The sequence below is a fragment of the Phascolarctos cinereus genome, unplaced genomic scaffold (assembly GCF_003287225.1).
Source record: "Phascolarctos cinereus isolate Bilbo 61053 unplaced genomic scaffold, phaCin_HiC Scaffold_726;HRSCAF=1367, whole genome shotgun sequence".
In the NCBI taxonomy this organism is placed as follows: domain Eukaryota; kingdom Metazoa; phylum Chordata; class Mammalia; order Diprotodontia; family Phascolarctidae; genus Phascolarctos; species Phascolarctos cinereus.
This window is the reverse complement of record NW_027556098.1, coordinates 33,257,519-33,275,178: the sequence shown is the minus strand read 5'-3', so window position 1 is coordinate 33,275,178 and position 17,660 is coordinate 33,257,519. Positions and strand designations below refer to the sequence as shown.

Here is a 17,660-nt window from a genome sequence, read left to right as displayed (position 1 = left end):
CTTTGGTTTAGTGAACCATGATTTTCATCTTATTAGAATAACAACCACAAAATCCTACAACAAAATGCCACCTACCAACCTGGGCGTGGTTGATTCTATTGGTTTGGTTACTGTCAGAGTGTATCGTTTATATATTGCTTTGTTCCCAAACTGGTGGCTTATCCTCTTATTGCCCCAGAGATGATATGACCCCTGGCCTGGCCAGAGGAAAAGAGAATGAGAGCTGCTGCTTGCTTTTCTGCCTCCCAGAGAGGAGAGACAAGAGACACAAAATGGCAGCAAAAGTTGTATTTGTATGTCTTACTTAGGCCCTTGCGAGGTAGCATGGTAGGAAGGGTGCTGAGCTGGGAGTCAAGAAGACCTGAGTTCAAATCTTTCTGCATATATACTGTTTGTATGATTTTTAGACTTTGGACATCTCTTTGAACCCCGCATGAGTTTTCTTATCAGTAAAATGAGAGAATTGACATCTAAAGTCTCTCCCTACTATAAATCTATAATCCTGAGATTATGTAAATGTCAGTAAGGACATTCCCAGGGATTATGAGGGCCTGTTATCATTCCTTTTACTTCATGTCTGGTTTCCCCTTGCTAGAATTAGCTCCCCACCAGAAGGAGAAGGCAAAACTGCATCTTGTACATCTAAACCTTTGTGTGGGAGAGAGTGCTTCAAACCACTTTATTATTATTTTTAAAAATTTTTACTTTCAATATTTCCACAATTTCTCTCTTCTTCCACTCCTCTCCCACCCACTGAGAAGGCAAGAAAAACAATACTCATTATACATATAAAGTCATACAAAACATATTAGCCACGTTAGCCATATTAGCCATGTTGCAAAAAAGAAAGCATGAAGGAAAGAAAGAAAAAGAAAGTAAGGATGGAAGGAAGGAAGGAAGATTAAAAAGTGAAAAAAAAACCCATATGCTTTCATCTGCACTCAGAGATCATTAGTCAAACCCCATTAAAGGAATGCTCAGTTTTGATTTGACAATGTCCAACCCTGCTAGCAAGAGAAAACTGCTTCCTCAGGTTCTTGGAATGACCTCAACAAGTGAGACTTACTGTTTGGGTGGGAGATGACATGTTATTATATCATACCCCTATTCCAAGCCGCTAACATCTTCATGATGTTATTCCACTAATGGAATGGATTGAAATTGCAGTGATTCGAGATTAGTTTGAATTAGCAAATATCCTCTGATACAAAATACATGGGATTAGAGCAGCATTTGTCAGTCTTTTGTATTTTGTGTGAATTAGTTTAATCAGATTGCTTTCCTCCTAATGTTTAGCTAAGATCAGCCAAACAGGGAGTAATAATTTTTGTAGGAGATGTGATAGGAGAGAACATTTGATGAAGAAGACACTCTTTTTTTTTTTCCAAATGAAATCATTTAATATTTGATGAAGGAGAACATAGGACAGAGTTAGAAATCACAGTTGGGGAGGGTTTGGTTAGCCAAGAAGCCACATAAATGGATTGAGCAGTTCTTTGGGTGATGTACACTACAGAGTAGAGGAACGGACCAAAGACAGATTTGCTTCATGGTTTTGACTAATTCTGGTCTTGGTGGAAGTTATAGTTCAATTATCTATAGTTCAATTGTCTTTCTTCCGCATATATTAGGCAAGTAAAAAAATCTAGCAGTCAAAACTGGAAGTTTTTTTTATTATAGCTCCATTCCCTTCTTCTATGGAGATGTCCCATTACTTTACTTATTATGGAATTTGTGCAGTTATTAACAAAGCAATATTTAAGTAATTTGCTTTGTGAATTATCTTGTTTGGGCACATGCCTTAGAACGTTGCCCTCACAAAAGACATGTTTATAGAAAAGCCATCAGTTCAATGTGTCTGATCCCCAGAGACATTGTTCTGCAGCCACAGGATATAGGTTCAAATCTTTCCTCTGATATTTATTACCTGTGTGACCTTGGACAAGTCACTTAACATTTTGAACCTCAATTTCTTTGTTTGTAAAATGAGGTTATTGGATTAGATGACCTCCTAGGTCCCTTCCAACTCTAGATTTATGTTCTTATTGAAATTAATTCCCTTATAATATTATTTACCAGACATCCTATGTTTGGAAATGGATTTATATAGAATATGCCTAAATAGGAGGAAAAATTTTGAACTATACGTGTCCCAAAAATCTTAGTATGATTTTAACCTTAAAATTGCACTGACTTTTGGGATACTCTCTATGTTGGTTAAATGCTTTCCCCTGCATTTTACAACCATGAATTTATCCAAAGGTAATTGGAAAGGAAAGTATCTCTTATACATCTTGTTTGTACAAAGTTGTACTATTATCTCTCCCTCCTCTGCCTTCCTCATTGGAGCAGCTAGGTGATGCAGTAGATAGAGTGCTGCATCGGCAGTCAGGAAGACTCATCTACCTGAGTTCAAATTTCACCTCAGACACTTAGCAGCCATGTAACCCTGGGCTGGGCAAGTCATTTAACCCTCTTTGCCTCACTTATCTCATCTGTAAGATGAGCTGGAGAAGGAAATGACAAAGAGCTCCAGTACCTTTGCCAAGAAAACCTTAAATGGAGTCCCAAAGAGTCAGACAGCACTGACATGATTTAACGGCAGCCACCTCCCCTCCGCCCTTAGATTTCAAGGGCAGGGACTAGTTTTGCTAATCCAACGCTTAACACAAGTCCCAACACGTAATACTTAATAAATGCTTTTTGATGGCTAATGTGGAAACATGTTTTATGTGACTCCACATGTATAATTGATATTATACTGCTTACCTTCTCGATGGATAAGGGAGGGGCCTGGGAGAGAGAGAGCGAATTTGGAAATCAGAAATTTTTAAGAGTTAATATTAAAATTAATTAATTAATAGACAAATAAATGGAGCATGTAGAGGGGATATTTCTTGAAAAAAATGTTTGTTGACTTGGCTAACTTGACTTTAATTGAAAGATGACCACCTGACTGGACTTTTGGGGAACTAAAATGGAAAAAATAAATGAAGTCTTGTTTTTTTCTTTTCCTGAACCAGATTACAAGCTCTAAGAAATGTTGTTGTAAAATGTGGATCAGCAATATTTTCTGAATAGTATATGTGTCTGCTTCTCATTTTGGCAGAATAAACAATTGAACCTTTTACTAAGTGAAATTGAAATGGGACAAAATGACCTTGAGAGAGTGCAAAACCTTTACACTGAATCCATGCTGTTGGACTGGTGGCATAATGCAGAGAAAGCTGAAGAAACTGAGTAATTATTCTATATCTCATATGACATATGTTTTTCATAATGTCTTCAAGTCTTCCGAAATATGTTGTTAAGTTTCCTGTGACATTGTTTTTCCTTTTTAACGTATTTTCCATGATTGATTTCTGCAAAAGGAGCCTTGAATTAAGGTTTCCTGAAGATTAGTTTTGAGAAGCTAGATAAAGAATATTTATAATCTAATTTTAAACAGAATTCCATTTCAATGAGCTCAAACAAGCTTATTTTAGAGACAAAGTTACAAGTCACTACATTAGCTCAGAATGACATTCAAGGTGTTTCAGGAAGTACAAGACCTGAGATATCTACAAAGTACTCAATATTTCCACAGCTTGTGACTGCTGTCATTTAAGGTATTTGAGTGAGCACCAACAGCGTTTTGATGTTGCCAAGAGGAAGGTGAGAGTTTAGGCACAGTAGGAAACTGTGAGGCAGGTACTGACATCAATGAGAAAGGAAAGAGAATTGTCATGGAGTTTTCCAAGAAAACCCCAAATGGGGTCATGAAGAGTTGGACACAATTGAAAATAACTGAACAACAATTCAGGATGATATATCTGATGGTATTTCCATAGCACTCCCATAATGTCTCCATTTAAATATCGCTAGTGAAGTTCATTCTGACTCTTTCCTTCTGTATATAAAATATTCATCATTCAACATTTTTATCAACCATTTACTACGTGCAGAATGCTATGTTAGTTACAATTTAGCTAAGATCTAGTCCTTGTCCTCATGGAGTGTACACCTCATAGGAAGCTAAGTCACCAAACCAGATAACTGTACTACAAAATGCATGACAAATCTATCTGAAAGAGGAAAAAACATAGCAGGAGGTAAGGGTCATTGTTGCATAACTTAAATGCAACAGTGTGTGGGCACCTCTTTCCAAGTCTTGACTTCAGGCAGAAAAATGGCAGTTCTAGAGAGAGTGCATACCTTCTAGGGCTGCTGGCTAGATCAGGTCCACGAACAGTAGAACTATCTAAGCAGGAGGGCAATAGCTGCAGTTGCATAAATCTATCCTGGGACTAATGATCCCATTTCCCCAACTTTATCCTTTTTCTCACTTGGGGGCTCCATGATGTGTTTGTCATGTTTGGTGACACTGGCACTCTTTGTATCTTCTGGGGATCCCTCCTGTCTTCTGGGGAACCACAGGTTGGAGAATTGGGTTTGCAGTTTCTGCGTGTTGGAGTTTTGTTTTTATTTTTCATTGAATAAATGAAGATTTGGAAAGCATCCCTGAAAATCAGTTATACTGAAATTTGACTATTTGTATATTATTCATGTGTTGAAATAGAAAGTAGTTGAATTTTTAAATGTAGCATTTTTGCCTTGATTTTCTAATGATATATTTGTGCATTCTTCGTAGAAATATCTTGTGTTCTCTCTTTGCTATTTTCCCTTTCTAAAAAATCCCCAGGTATAAAAAACCCACCTATGCAGTGGTTTCAAGAACAGAAAGTACAACAGACATACCTTTACAGAAGCCTACACTTAGAATGGTATCCCCAGCTGAGACTGGTTTCTTTAGTCCTTGTGGAAGCCCACCTCAGACTCGTTTGAAGAAGAAAGCACCATTTGCAGGTACTGTCAATCAGTCAAGTAGCATTTATTGAGTACCTACTGAGTGCTAGGCACTGTGCTAAGTGCTACGGATGCAAGAAAAGGCAAAAAACCAACAACACAAAATGCTGGTCTCAAAGGGCTAACTTATGGTCTAATGGGAAAGACAAGATGACAAGACAAGATATCATTCAAAAAGACAAAATGTACTACAGACAAGACAGATAGTGGAGAGGATCACAGAATGAAGGCACCAGAATTATGGAGGAGGAGAAAAGGCTTCTTACAAAACGTAGGATGTTAGGAGGTGAGACTTCAGGGAAGCCAGGGGGTGGAGATGAAGAGAGATTGTGTTCCAGGCATGGGAGATGGCTGGTGAAAATGTCGAGAAGTTGGGAGGAGTGTTGTTATGTGAGGAACAGGAAGGAAGCTGGTGTCACTGCATCAAAGAGGAGAGATGTAAGGTGTAGGAACACTGGAAAGGTGGTCTTGGGTAGGTTATGAAGGGCTTTAAAAGTTGAAGATTTAAATTTGATCCTAAGTACTGGTGACTTAGATGGGTTGAATTTTCATGTGATTCATCCTTCCATTTTGGGTGATAGTTGGGGCTAAAATTAAATCCCCATTGGAAAAGAGGCTACCATCTCATTCATACTATCCCGTCTTAGATTTTAATACTGCCATAACCTACATTTTAGTGTTTGAGTTAGACAATCCTGAGATGTATTTGTAGTTATTTCTGTCTCTCTGTGCAAGAGAATTGGTGTTGATATATGGAGACTGGGCACAGGGTAAGGGGTAGAAGTAAAGATTTGAATTCCATCCCTGATACAGGTGCTGTTGTTCACTTTGTTTTTGGGTAAGTTCCTCAGCTTCTGTACAGGCAGTGATTTGAAGTCAGAGCCATGCTAATGGAGCCAGACTGTAGCTTCATCTCTCACATAGACCAGTTAACTTTGCAGATGGCATGACCAGGCCCAACCTCAGTAGGTATCAGTGGGAATACGGGCAACCAACCCAGGAGTACCCCTTCTAGTTCTAAAGTTCTACAGGTTCATGAGTGGATCAAGGCAAATCCATCCTCCCACTTTAAAAAAATGCCCCCAGGAATGTTGTCTTCCTATGCAAAACCCAGAACATTTATGCCTATTACTCTTGATGTGGATAAGTTTAAGGTTTGTTTATAATTTTTGCCAATTTATACAGGCAAAACCCATTTATTATTATTATTATTATTATTATTAATTGCCAATTATAGAAGTAGCTAGGTAGCTCAGTAATAGAGCTCTGGGCCTACACTCAGGAAGACCTGAATTCAAATCTGGCCTTAAATACTTACTAGCTGTGTGACCCTGGGCAAGTCATCTTCCTCAGTTCCCTCATCTGTTAAATGGGGATACCTTCCAGAGTTGTTGTGAGGATAAAATGAGATAATATTTGTAAAGCACTTTGCACATCTTGAAGTACTATAGAAATGTTAGCTATTCTTGTTGCTTTTCTTTAAGTTTTTATAGCTACACAAAACACTTATCTGAAATATACATGGGACCTGGGGTTCATATGACAATTAAAAACTGGATTTAAAAGAGGCCCCATTGATTTAGCCATTTTTGTTTCATTAGCAACTTCAGTAGAAAAGAAAAAAGAATTTGTGGGATTGGTGGGATCTGAAATCTCGTGTTCGTAGAAGTATTTTTAGGTCTGTCTCCTTGTTCCTATCCCCCTTAAGAGACTCGAATGACTGACTGGTTCCTGCCCTGTCCCTTGAAATGAAATGACACTGGTGGAGGTCTAAGAGTGGAATATTTTCACTTTTCCTGCATATTCTTATTAGCCTCATCAGGTACTACTGGTTATGTCTTCTTTGAGGGAACCAGGATGGGTACCTAAATTGATGTGTAATCTCAGTAACTGAGACTTGAGGTGCTCCACAAAGTCTACTTATTGGTCATGAGAGCTAAAAGCCAAGAATAGAGGGGCAGCCAGGTGGCACAGTAGATAGAGCACCAGCCCTGAAGTCAGGAGGACCTGAGTTCAAATGTGGCTTCAGACCAAAACACTTGACGCTTACTATCTGTGTGACCCTGGGCAAGTCACTTAACCCCAATTGCCTAAAAAGTAAGAAAAATAAAAAAATAAAAGCCAAGAATAGGAAATGGATCATGAGACAGACCTGTCAATCATGAGTATGGAATCAATATAAGGATCCCCAAAACAGCCAATGTGAAACTAAGGCAATGAGGAGTCAACAAAACTAAAATCAGAATCCAAAACAGGTTGGTCACAAATTGGAATGAGGGTCAACATAGGAAAAGCAAACAATATAAATCAGAGCATTAGGCCAATAGAGGAGAGCACTGGTAGTTAACTAAGTCCTCCCCAAGTCCTCCTCCCAAGGCTTCCCATGTCTCCAAGCAGTCAAAATTGAGATTGCCTGGGCATGATCAATGTGTGAAACAGGCAGAGGTTAGTTAGAGGGTGACTTTGGCCTTACTTTTTAAGGAAATGCACATGTTAGTAAGATCCTCGATATTACCTGGCTGGTTCATGAGGGGAAAATTCAGTTAAACCTTTTAAATGCATTTTTCCTCTATGCCATCAAACTGTTTATTTATTATTGAGTCATTTCGGTTGTGTCTGACTTTGTGACCCCATTTTGGGGTTTTCTCGGCAAAGATACTGGAGTGGTTTGCCATTTCATTCTTCAGCTCATTTTACAGATGAGGAAACTGAGACAAACAGGGTTAACTGCCTTGCTCAGGATCACACAGCTAGTAAGTGTCTGAGGCTGGATTTGAATTCACTCCAGGCTCAGCATTTTAACCCCTGCACCACCTAGCTGCCCCATTTAAAAAGTCAACATGTTGTTTTGTGAATGGTAAATACTATCTAAGATTTGATTTTCCGGGTCTTCTCTAGCTTTGCACGTTTTCTCTTTCAGTGCACACAAATGCTTTCAAGGATTTGGGTTGCTTGTAATTAGAGTATGGATCTGCATGTATTATTAGGCCCTAGAGTAGAAGACAGAGAAAGAGACTAGAAACCCCCGGAGCAGCTATTTAAATTTGATGATACTGCACCATAGTGAGTATGGTGCTCTATTCTAGTATGCCACCATAGAGTTAAGAAATCAGTGTATATGTCTGTCCAAATGCAAAGAAAAGCTTAAGAAAGGGTGTGGGGGCATTATGTACTTGCCAGAGAGGTTGTTTTAGAAACTGGACTAAATTGTCTTTTCTTCCCCCACCCCTTCCATGCCAATCTTCCAAACCTCTTCTTTCTGCAAATTCCAACAGAACCAACAAAAACTAGTCTGCTCAGGAATTCCTTTATCGAAAAGAAGCTCAGTGAAGATAGCTCAACTGCAAAAAAGCACCTTCCTCCTGAACAAAAGAGGTCTTCCAGAAAACAAAGCTGTTCACCCAGTTGTAAAGGTCAGCTTGCAAAAGAGAGCTAGATGAAAATGCAGGTGTGCTCTGATTTACACAAGAATGATATTAAGAGATCGTATGGTCATGGGTTTAGTGCTGTAAAGGAACTTAGAGGCCATCAAATCCAATCTCCTCATTTTTAAATATAGATGAAGAAACTGAGGCAGAAAGGTTAATTGACTTGTCCACTGTCATGTAGCTAGTAAGGATCTGGGGCAGAATTTGAACCCAGATCCTCCTACCTCCAAGTATGGTGCTCTATTCTAGTATGCCACCTAGCTGAGTCTCTTGGTTAAGATCATGAATCTATAGCTGAATAAAGTCTCTGAGATCCCTTTTCTAAACTCTCTCATTTAATACTTGAGGAAATGGAGGACCAAAGAGGGAGTAACTTAGGGAAAGTCACATAGGGAGTAAGCATCAGAGGCATCATAACTGATACAGAGCAAAACAAACAGGACCAATAAATAATATATACAGTAACTACAACAATGTAAATGAAAAGATCACTAATTACTTGTTTATCTTTTTAAGATATTGATTTGCTTAAAATGAGGAAAACATGTTCACAGAATATTTATTGTTTAAAAAAAAATTCCATTTTGATGATTCCTGTTTTCTTTGTCAGTTTGGGTTTACAAAACCATCATTGAAGTTTTCAAAAGAATTGCAAACTCTAAATGACCATATGAAAAATGCTCTAATGCCGGGGTTGGTAAGCTAAGGACCTCATTGCCCAGAAGCTAAGAATGGTTTTGATATTTTAAAATCAAGTTTTATTGCATTAAAAAAGGTAAATGACATGCAATAGGAATTTGGGCCTTCAGCTGTAGTTTGCTGACCCCTGCTCTAAATCACTGAAAGCATTATTTAAATCAACTCTGAGATTTCACCACATACCCTGCAAATTGACAAAAAATGGGAACAGTGAAGGATGGAAATTTTTTAAAATATATGCCTCATTCTGCAACTTGTGTCTATCACCTTTATGTCAAGAGGTAGAAAACATTATCAGTCTTTGGGAATCGTAACTGATCATTGCATTGATTAGAATTGTCAAGCCTTTTAAAGTTGTTTTTCTTTATAGTGTTGTATAACTAGTTATCCAGGTTCTGCTCATTCTACCTTATATCAGCTCATACAGGTCTTCCTAGACTTCTCTGAAATTGTTCTTTTCATCATTTCTTATGGAGCAAGAATATTCCATTACATTCATAAACCACAACTTGCTTAGCCATTCCCCAACAGAAGGGCACCCCTTTAAGTCTTGGATACAAGCAAACTATATGTAACTTTAGTACAATTAATGTTTTTCTAGTAGTATCTAGTAGTATCAACGTACTGCTAAGTTCTAAAATGTTGCTATAAAATTGTGACGTTGCCTTGTTCCTACTTAATTAACTATCCTATAATAATGCTTTACTTAATTCTGTATATATTTCCAGAACCAATTCATGACATTAAATCATATATGTTCATACTTTTCTTGCAATTAGGTGAGTAGTGCTTTGGTTACGTCTTTTGGGTATGAATAGCCAGGGTTGTCTGGCTATTTTTAATGAGAGAGAAATTAGTATGCTTCTCCATCTGCTTTTAAAAATTAAAAAAGTCTCTTTAATAAAAAGCTAGTTGTGTATATTAGCCAATAATACTAATCATTAAATTTAAAAATAGTATATAATTAGAGCAAAATTTTATAGATATCTAGTTACCATTAGTCACTTTATTCACTAATGCCCAGTTGTTACCAATGTAACTTTAATTTCTCCAGGATGTACAAAATACTTCTTTCAATTCACTCTTAAATCTATTACAGTCAGAAACAAAACTGTTTCAGGATAGGTACAAGATTTCTGTCCTTCAGGGCTTCCAAATACTTTTTTAGGAAAATCACTTGCAGACAGTTGTTATTGTCTGCCAATAGCTTTCTTCTACCACAGCTATCCAGTAGTCTGTTTATCCTGCTAGATTTCTCTGCTCTCTCTCCTTTTTTTTTTTGCCTTCAAAACTTCATGGTAGCACAGTGCATTCTACTCCAACAGGACGAAACCACGTAATTGTCATTCTGAACAAATGAATGAAAGATTTGAGTATCTACTATGTTCAAGGCCCTGGATTATGAAAAGGCATTGATATTTCCCTCGATGGGATTCCCATTTATTCAGTCAGTTAATTAATAGAGATTTATTAAGTGGCTACTATATGCCAGTACCAAGCTGGGGATACAGACACAAAAAACAAAGACATTTCTTGCCCTCAAGAAATTTACAATCTAACAAGAGAAGATAACTTGCAAAAAGAAGCTGAAAGAGGGCATGTGTGAGGTGGGGCACAAAAGGAAGGTACCTGGCACAAAAAATGATGGTCCTAGGCATTCTCTTTAAATGGAGGCTTTAGGAGGAACTTCCTGCTCTGCCCTCCAATCAGAGGGATACCTCAGGGTTCATGAGGTTTTCTAAATCAGAGCTTAATGGAGTCATTTCAAAGTCCCTGCTTTCTAATCACTGCTAAGTAGAGTTTGAGTTGACTAGTAATCTACATAGAATGATTAAAATTTTCATATAAACCACTGACCTGCAATTTTACACTTTGATTTCTGATAATGACTAATTTCTTTTAAAAGAGTCGTGTCCTTTTCAGCTAAAAATGCAAGCAAATTCCAGGGCATAATTTTCAACAATATTTAAACAGAATTCAAAGAGGTTTTTGAGTAGACAGGTAGTTTTTTTTTTTTACTATACTTGTGCTATCATAAAGCTACCTGTATGACCTTGAACAACTTCCATAAACATTTCTGGTCCTCTCAGTTCCTTCATCTGTCAAATTAGGGGGTTCAGCCCTGTGGCCTCTAAAGTACCTGATGCCTCTAAATCTATAATACTATGAACAAGGACCATAATATAATAAAATATGGCTAAAAGATTTTGAAATGTGTAATCATGGCACTATATAACAGCTAAAACAGTTTTAGCCGATTTCTTTATTGCATTTTCTTAAAATGTCTGTCCTAGCTTATTTGAGATCTTATGCTCCTTTGTTGTGGATGCAATAGGAGTAGGAGGAATTAGAAAATGGTTGGTGATTTATTTCATTCAGGAGCCTTGAACTATAAAATCCAAAAGCACTTGAGTCTATATTATGTTTTTATGACTAGTTCAGGATTAGCTCAGAGCGTTTGCCTAATTGCTAGCAAAACCAAGGCAATACACTCTTGATGAACATACTAAGCCTTTAGAAATTAAAAAAAAAAAACAATCAAAATTGACTGAGCAATACAACCAAGATGTACCATTGAGAATACTTTAAAAACAAAACAAAACATTTGTCCTTGACCACCAATCATCTCAGATAGAGAAATAATTATGAAGCCAATGTAGTTTGTTATAAAACCCACATATGGTGATTCCTTTGTATATTTACAACTCTTTCTCCACAGAAATGAATTTAATAGGTGAAAAAATATCAGAAGTGAGGAGTAGAGAATCAAGCCAAGAGTAAGTATTTTAATTTCACTAGGGTATACCAGGCTGTTTTGCCATCTTTTTTTGAATCTGAATTACAATTTTTTTCTCTCCTCCCCCTCCATCATCTTCCGTTGCACCTCACAGAAATCTGTGTTCTTAGTTCTCTAGATATGTCTTCAGAAACCTGGCTCAAGGTCCATGGCTTGGTTGCTAAGTGACTCACCATAATGAATGCCTTATCCACTACGACCATTCCACACTGCTCGAAATATGTGCCGATTCTGGGCAAGCATGTCGTTTCTAAAGTATACGATTCGGTAAAACTCACGCTGTTCTTGTCAAGGCCTTATACTATATAAACTACAGCCCTGATAATGTTACTGCTAGAGGAGGGTTTTGCTGTTTCTCTGCATACACCACATAGTCCATTTAAATTTCTTAGTGTGTTCTACAAAAAAATACATATTACATCATTAGAAAATGTTTATTCATGATGGCAGCTGCTGAAAAATAGATTGCTAATAAATATGGCTTTTGTCTTTTTTAATCTGAGGGGAATGTAAAATGGGCCTCCATGATACAGGCTTTTCTTGTCTATTTACCAGTGGGTGGTAGTATGGAGCTATTCAGGTATTTCACTATAGATGCAAATTTTCTGCGTAGCATCATGGAATTAGAAAGGACCCTTGAAGGTTATTTCATTCATTTGCTTGCTTTCTTACCCTAAAGAGATGAGAATTTTTGACTTTTAAAAGGTCTCTAGATTAATTTTAACTGCTTCTTTTAGTAACTCATCTGGATGTTTGATGTAACTCACTGTAGGAAAATTAAATCTTTGTTTTAATCAAAATGCTTGATGGTCCAGGATAATTCTACTTCTTCTTCTATTGCCCTCATGAAGATGGAGAGCAGCTCTCTGAGACCAATCCTTCTTGGCCTTGTCAATTATGAGATTATCACACACACACACACACACACACACACACACACACACACACACACACACTCACACCTCTCAGTTCTTCTAAACTTACTTCATAGTTATTGGGATTTGGGGGTTTTGTTTTGTTTTGTTTTTTGCAATTTTAAAATTATCTTTTTGCCACCTCTCTAAGTTTCTGTAGTCATTGTGCCCATGATATATCATTGACTTGGAATAATGTTGAGGTTTGCCCAGGGCCCAGTGTAAGGAGATTGCCTTATGGTTGCTCATGCTTTTTTGATGTTATTACTGCATTGCTGAATCATATTCAGTTTTCATGTCTGTGTCTGTTTTCCTCCTTGGGTAGCCATTGTAGAAGCTGTTCCAGACCTTCTTTTCTCTCCTTAGGCCTCCCATGTGACCCTGTTCCCCTATCCTCCCAGCTGAGGATCTGTGCTTATACTTCATGAAAAAAGAAATAGAGGCCATTGTCAATGAACTCCATCTTTTTCCTTTTTTCCCATTTCACACTCCTCTGCCCCATCATGGAACATGATCTCCTCTTTTATCCTAATCTCTGATGAAGATGTAGGCCTTTCCCTCGCCAAAGCTAACCTCTCTATATGTACCCTTTTATCCCATTCCCTTCCATGTCCTCTAGTGTACTGTCTCCACTATTCTTCTTCTTCTTCTTCTTCTTCTTCTTCTTCTTCTTCTTCTTCTTCTTCTTCTTCTTCTTCTTCTTCTTCTTCTTCTTCTCTCACTCTCAAATCTCTCCTTATTTATTGGTTTCTTGACTACCTACAAATATGCCCATATCCCACATCATGAAAAACCCTCACCAGATGCTGCTATCCCTTCTAGCTGTTGTCCTCTTTCTCCCCTCACCTTTTCAGCTAAACTCTTTGAAAAAGCCATCTATGCTTGGTGTCTCTGCTTTCTCTCCTCTCACTTTCTTTTAAACTCTCTGCAAACTGGCTTCTGACCTCATCTTTCAACAGAAATTGTCCTTTCCAAAGTCATCAGTGATTTCTTTTTTCTTATTTTTTTTATTAATTTATTTTGATTTATCAGCAATCATTTACATAAGCTTTTCAGTTCAAATTTTTTTCTCCCCCTCCCTCCACCCTCCCTTTCTTCATGCATGATGTTCTGTGTTTTGTCCATACGCCTTTGCCCTGGGCTGTCCCTGATCCTTGGAATAGTCTTCCTCCTCCCTTCTGACTCTTAGAATCCCTGGCTTTCTTTAAGACTCATTTCAAGCACCACCTTCTATAGCAAGCCTTTCCTGGTTCCTTCTGATGCTAATGCCTAATGCTCTGAGGCTACCTTGTATTTTATTCTCATTGTGTACCCTACATATCTATTAATGCTCCTATGTAGGGCAGCTAGGTAGCACAGTGATAGAGTGCCAGAGTTGGAATCTGGAAGACTCATCTTCCTGAGTTCAAATCTGTCCTTGGACACTTACTAAGCTGTGTGACCCTGGGCAAGTCACTTAACTCTGTTTGCCTCAGTTTCCTCATCTGTAAAATGAGCTGGAGAAGGAAATGGCAAACTACCCCAGTATCTTTGTCAAGAAAATCCCAAATGGGGTCATGAAGATTTGTACAGAACTGAAAATGACTGAACAGCATGAGGCTCATATTATTTCTCCCACCAGAATATGATGTAAGGAATAAAAAGCAGAGACCTTTTCCATCGTATTCCAGTGCTTAGCACAGTGCCTGGCCCATAGTAAGTACTTAATGTCTGTTAGTTGATTGGGTTTGGTCTTATTATATCCTTCATTCTTAATTTTCTCTGGCTACTTTATATTCTGATCTTGTCCTTCAAAGTGCTTGCCTGCCTTGTTTTTCAAAAGTGCATGTATTTATTCATCTATTCTACCTTTGCCATAGCTAATGAATTAGACTGAAAACATATCAGGGTTCACAAGCTGTAGAAGAAGTAAAATATAATAGATATTGTCAAAAGCTGTCATCTACATTGCTTTACAACCACTCAGATTGTATGTATGTGGAAGAAATACGTGAAATTATCCTGTAGTCTGTTGCACAGCGTGTTTGGAGGAATATTTATAATGCTGACTAAAATGTCTGAGGATCCTGGAGCTTAGGTCCTAGATGTAGAGTGTAAAGAATGTCAGAAATCATCTAAGCCAACTTCCCCATTTTACAGTTGAAGGAAGATGAGCCCCAAATAGGTGAAATGATGTGTCCAAGAATGGAGACTTGAACTCAGCTTCTCTGACTCTCAACCTTGCTCTAGACTCTACACTTTGCTCCTTCTAGTCACTAGACCATCTGTGGATTAGCACTGGAGTTCCATCATGGCGGATTGTCCCCTACCTGCCCTTCAGCCTCTTTGCTTCTGTGGCAGCCTCCCCTCCTTCCTCTGGTAGTGGCCCTGTGGTAGCGCCATCCTGTTGACCTCCAAAAAAATATGACCCCCATAGGCAGGAATTTATTTCCTTATCCACTGAACTTGGCTTTTTCCCAAAAATACTTGAGATAGACAAGAAACCATTTTGTGTCCTTTAGGAAGGCCTATAAAGACTCCTCATGCTCCATGAGTTTATTTCATTAAGATTCTTCAGCAGTTTTATTTGGAGGAAAACACATTTGGTATCATTTCTGTGAAACCAGTGGACTTTAATGGCACCTAAAATTTATCTGCTATATCCTCTCCATAGACGTACCCATAAAAGTGACTTCATTAAGATGAGAAAATGCTCCTCCCTCCCTTCGTTGCAGAAGTCGGTGGGAAAGGATGGATGTGGAACACTGAATAGACTGACAGCCAGTGCTGATGTTTTGGGTAGTTTTATGGAACTGCTGGGTGTTTCTTTCTCTTTTGTCTTTCTTTTTTATTCATACAAGGGATGTCTCTCTTTGGGGACAGAGTAGGGAAGGAATATATTCGAAAATTAAGATGACATGAAAACAAAGGCATTAATCAGATTTTTTAAAAAGTTTTTAAAAGTGACTTTAAAACAACAACATTAGAACTCAAAGTAAAATGAGGTGGGGGGTGGGGGTATGTGATTAAGGTTAAGGGAAACTTTAAGCAGTTCTTATTAATAGATAATCCATCCCCGACCCTGACATTGGGGCAGAACTGTATGAAAATAATTGTTCATAAAATAAAATAATTATGTCATTGCTGTCCACATTCATGTTTCAGTATGCATTTTAATTTTCATCTTTAAGAGTATCTAGGTTACTTCATGTGCACTGTATTGATTTTTCAAATAGGTTTTCCACATGTCCTTGCTATTTAATATTTTTATACATATTAAATACACACATTGATAGTTAATATAAATACATATTAAGCAAATTTGAACCTAATTATAGTACTTATATACTGGTACTCCTCACTTGTCCAGAATAGTTAGGGAAATATTTTTTTCTTCCCAGGGAAGAGTTGGATCTAGGAGTTCAGTGGAATAAGGAAGCTTTTGATGAGGAAATTCCTACCAACAGAAATCTGTAACTGTTCTACAATTTAGTATTAGGGAGTTGTCTAGATCATGGGAAGGTTAAGTGACTAGGCCAGCTAGTATGTGTCAGAGGAAAGACTTGAACCTAGGTCTTCATGACTCAGGCAGGCTTCCTATTCACTACTTATGCTGCATTTGGGGGAGAAAGATATTATGATTAATGAAATATAATGGATCTTATGCTTGCTATAGTAGAAAGAACATTTGGAACAGCAGCAAAGAGGCTTGAGTTCAAATGCCTGACCTGCCACTAATTAATTGTGTGACAGTGGAAAAGTCACTTAACCTTTCCTGTTTCATTTTTCTCATCTTTAAAATGGGGATAAGAATACTTTACTGGGCTCCAGCACTATTGTGTAGGATAGATGCCCACATGTAGGATTTTGTAGGGGTTGTCTAAATATATATAGGGTGTCCCAAAAATCTTAGCACAGTTTTAAGCTCTTAGAGCTTCTGATGAGGAAATTCCTATCAATGCAGATGTGTAACCATTGTACAACTTAATCTTAGGGAGTTACCCAGGACATCAGGAGGTCAAGTGAAGCTTAAAACTACAATAAGACTTTTAGGATACTCTGTATAGATGAGGCTTGAAGGTGGATGGATATGAGCTAAGGTATGGCATGTCTCTCTGGAGAGTAGGAAGAGAGCCAGGGATTAAGCTTGCCCTGCCAGCATACTACTTTGGGGAAGATCAGGTAAGTTTAGGGACAGTTGGGCAATCTCAACCCAGGCCCCAATAGTGGCATCAGACTAGAATTATATTTATGTTCCACCCTCAAATATCTCTGGTCTGAGGGTATGAAAGGCTCAGAATAAAAGTTACTTCTCTGATTGCTCTTAAAATGGAGGATGGCTTATACTCATCAAATACTAGTTATACAAAAGACCATCACAAATAGTGAACAGTGAATAAACCCATTTATTCATGCAGAATAGGAAATAGAAATTGGAGAAGTTCTATGGATTGGAATATGCCTGGAAATATACAAGAGTAAATGAACTCTTGAGCTTGGAACAAGTTAAGACTTCAGATCAATCAAAGAGAGAGGGAATCATTTCATCTGAAGAAGGTCCCCTCTCAGCAGTCTTTAGAATTTAAAGCAAGTCCAGGAGCATGATGGGGCCAGAAGCCAGGTTATAGTTACAAGGTAAATAAGCTTTAGAGTGTTCTATGGATTTGAGCTCCTAGACAATCAGATTTTTTTTAAAAAATCAAAATTAGAATAAAATCCTGGAGGAAGTACTAGAAGAATAAGATCACAGATCTATGAAAGTAGAATAAGATGAAATGTACATCACTACAATCTCAACCTGGCATCGTTTATTATCCTTCTTTGATCCAGAAAGATCTTGCAGTGCCTCAAAATCATCATTTTTAAAGAATACTAAAATAAAATCAAGGGGTGAGAAAGGATTATACTGGGAGAAGGAGAAAGGGAGAGGTAGAATGGGGTACATTATCTCACATGAAACAGACAAGAAAAGGCTTTTACAGTGGAGGGGAAATGGGG

General features: G+C 37.8%; 1 protein-coding gene across 1 annotated transcript in view; it reads left to right on the top strand.

The window, feature by feature from the left end:
* The window catches only part of VWA3B (von Willebrand factor A domain containing 3B), a 200,534-nt gene that overhangs the window by 119,229 nt on the left and 63,645 nt on the right, over positions 1-17,660 (top strand). The window contains 5 exon segments of the mRNA XM_078146122.1: positions 3,110-3,240; positions 4,682-4,845; positions 8,121-8,258; positions 11,692-11,749; positions 11,880-12,036. Of these exon segments, the coding sequence (XP_078002248.1) occupies positions 3,110-3,240; positions 4,682-4,845; positions 8,121-8,258; positions 11,692-11,749; positions 11,880-12,036 (648 nt within the window).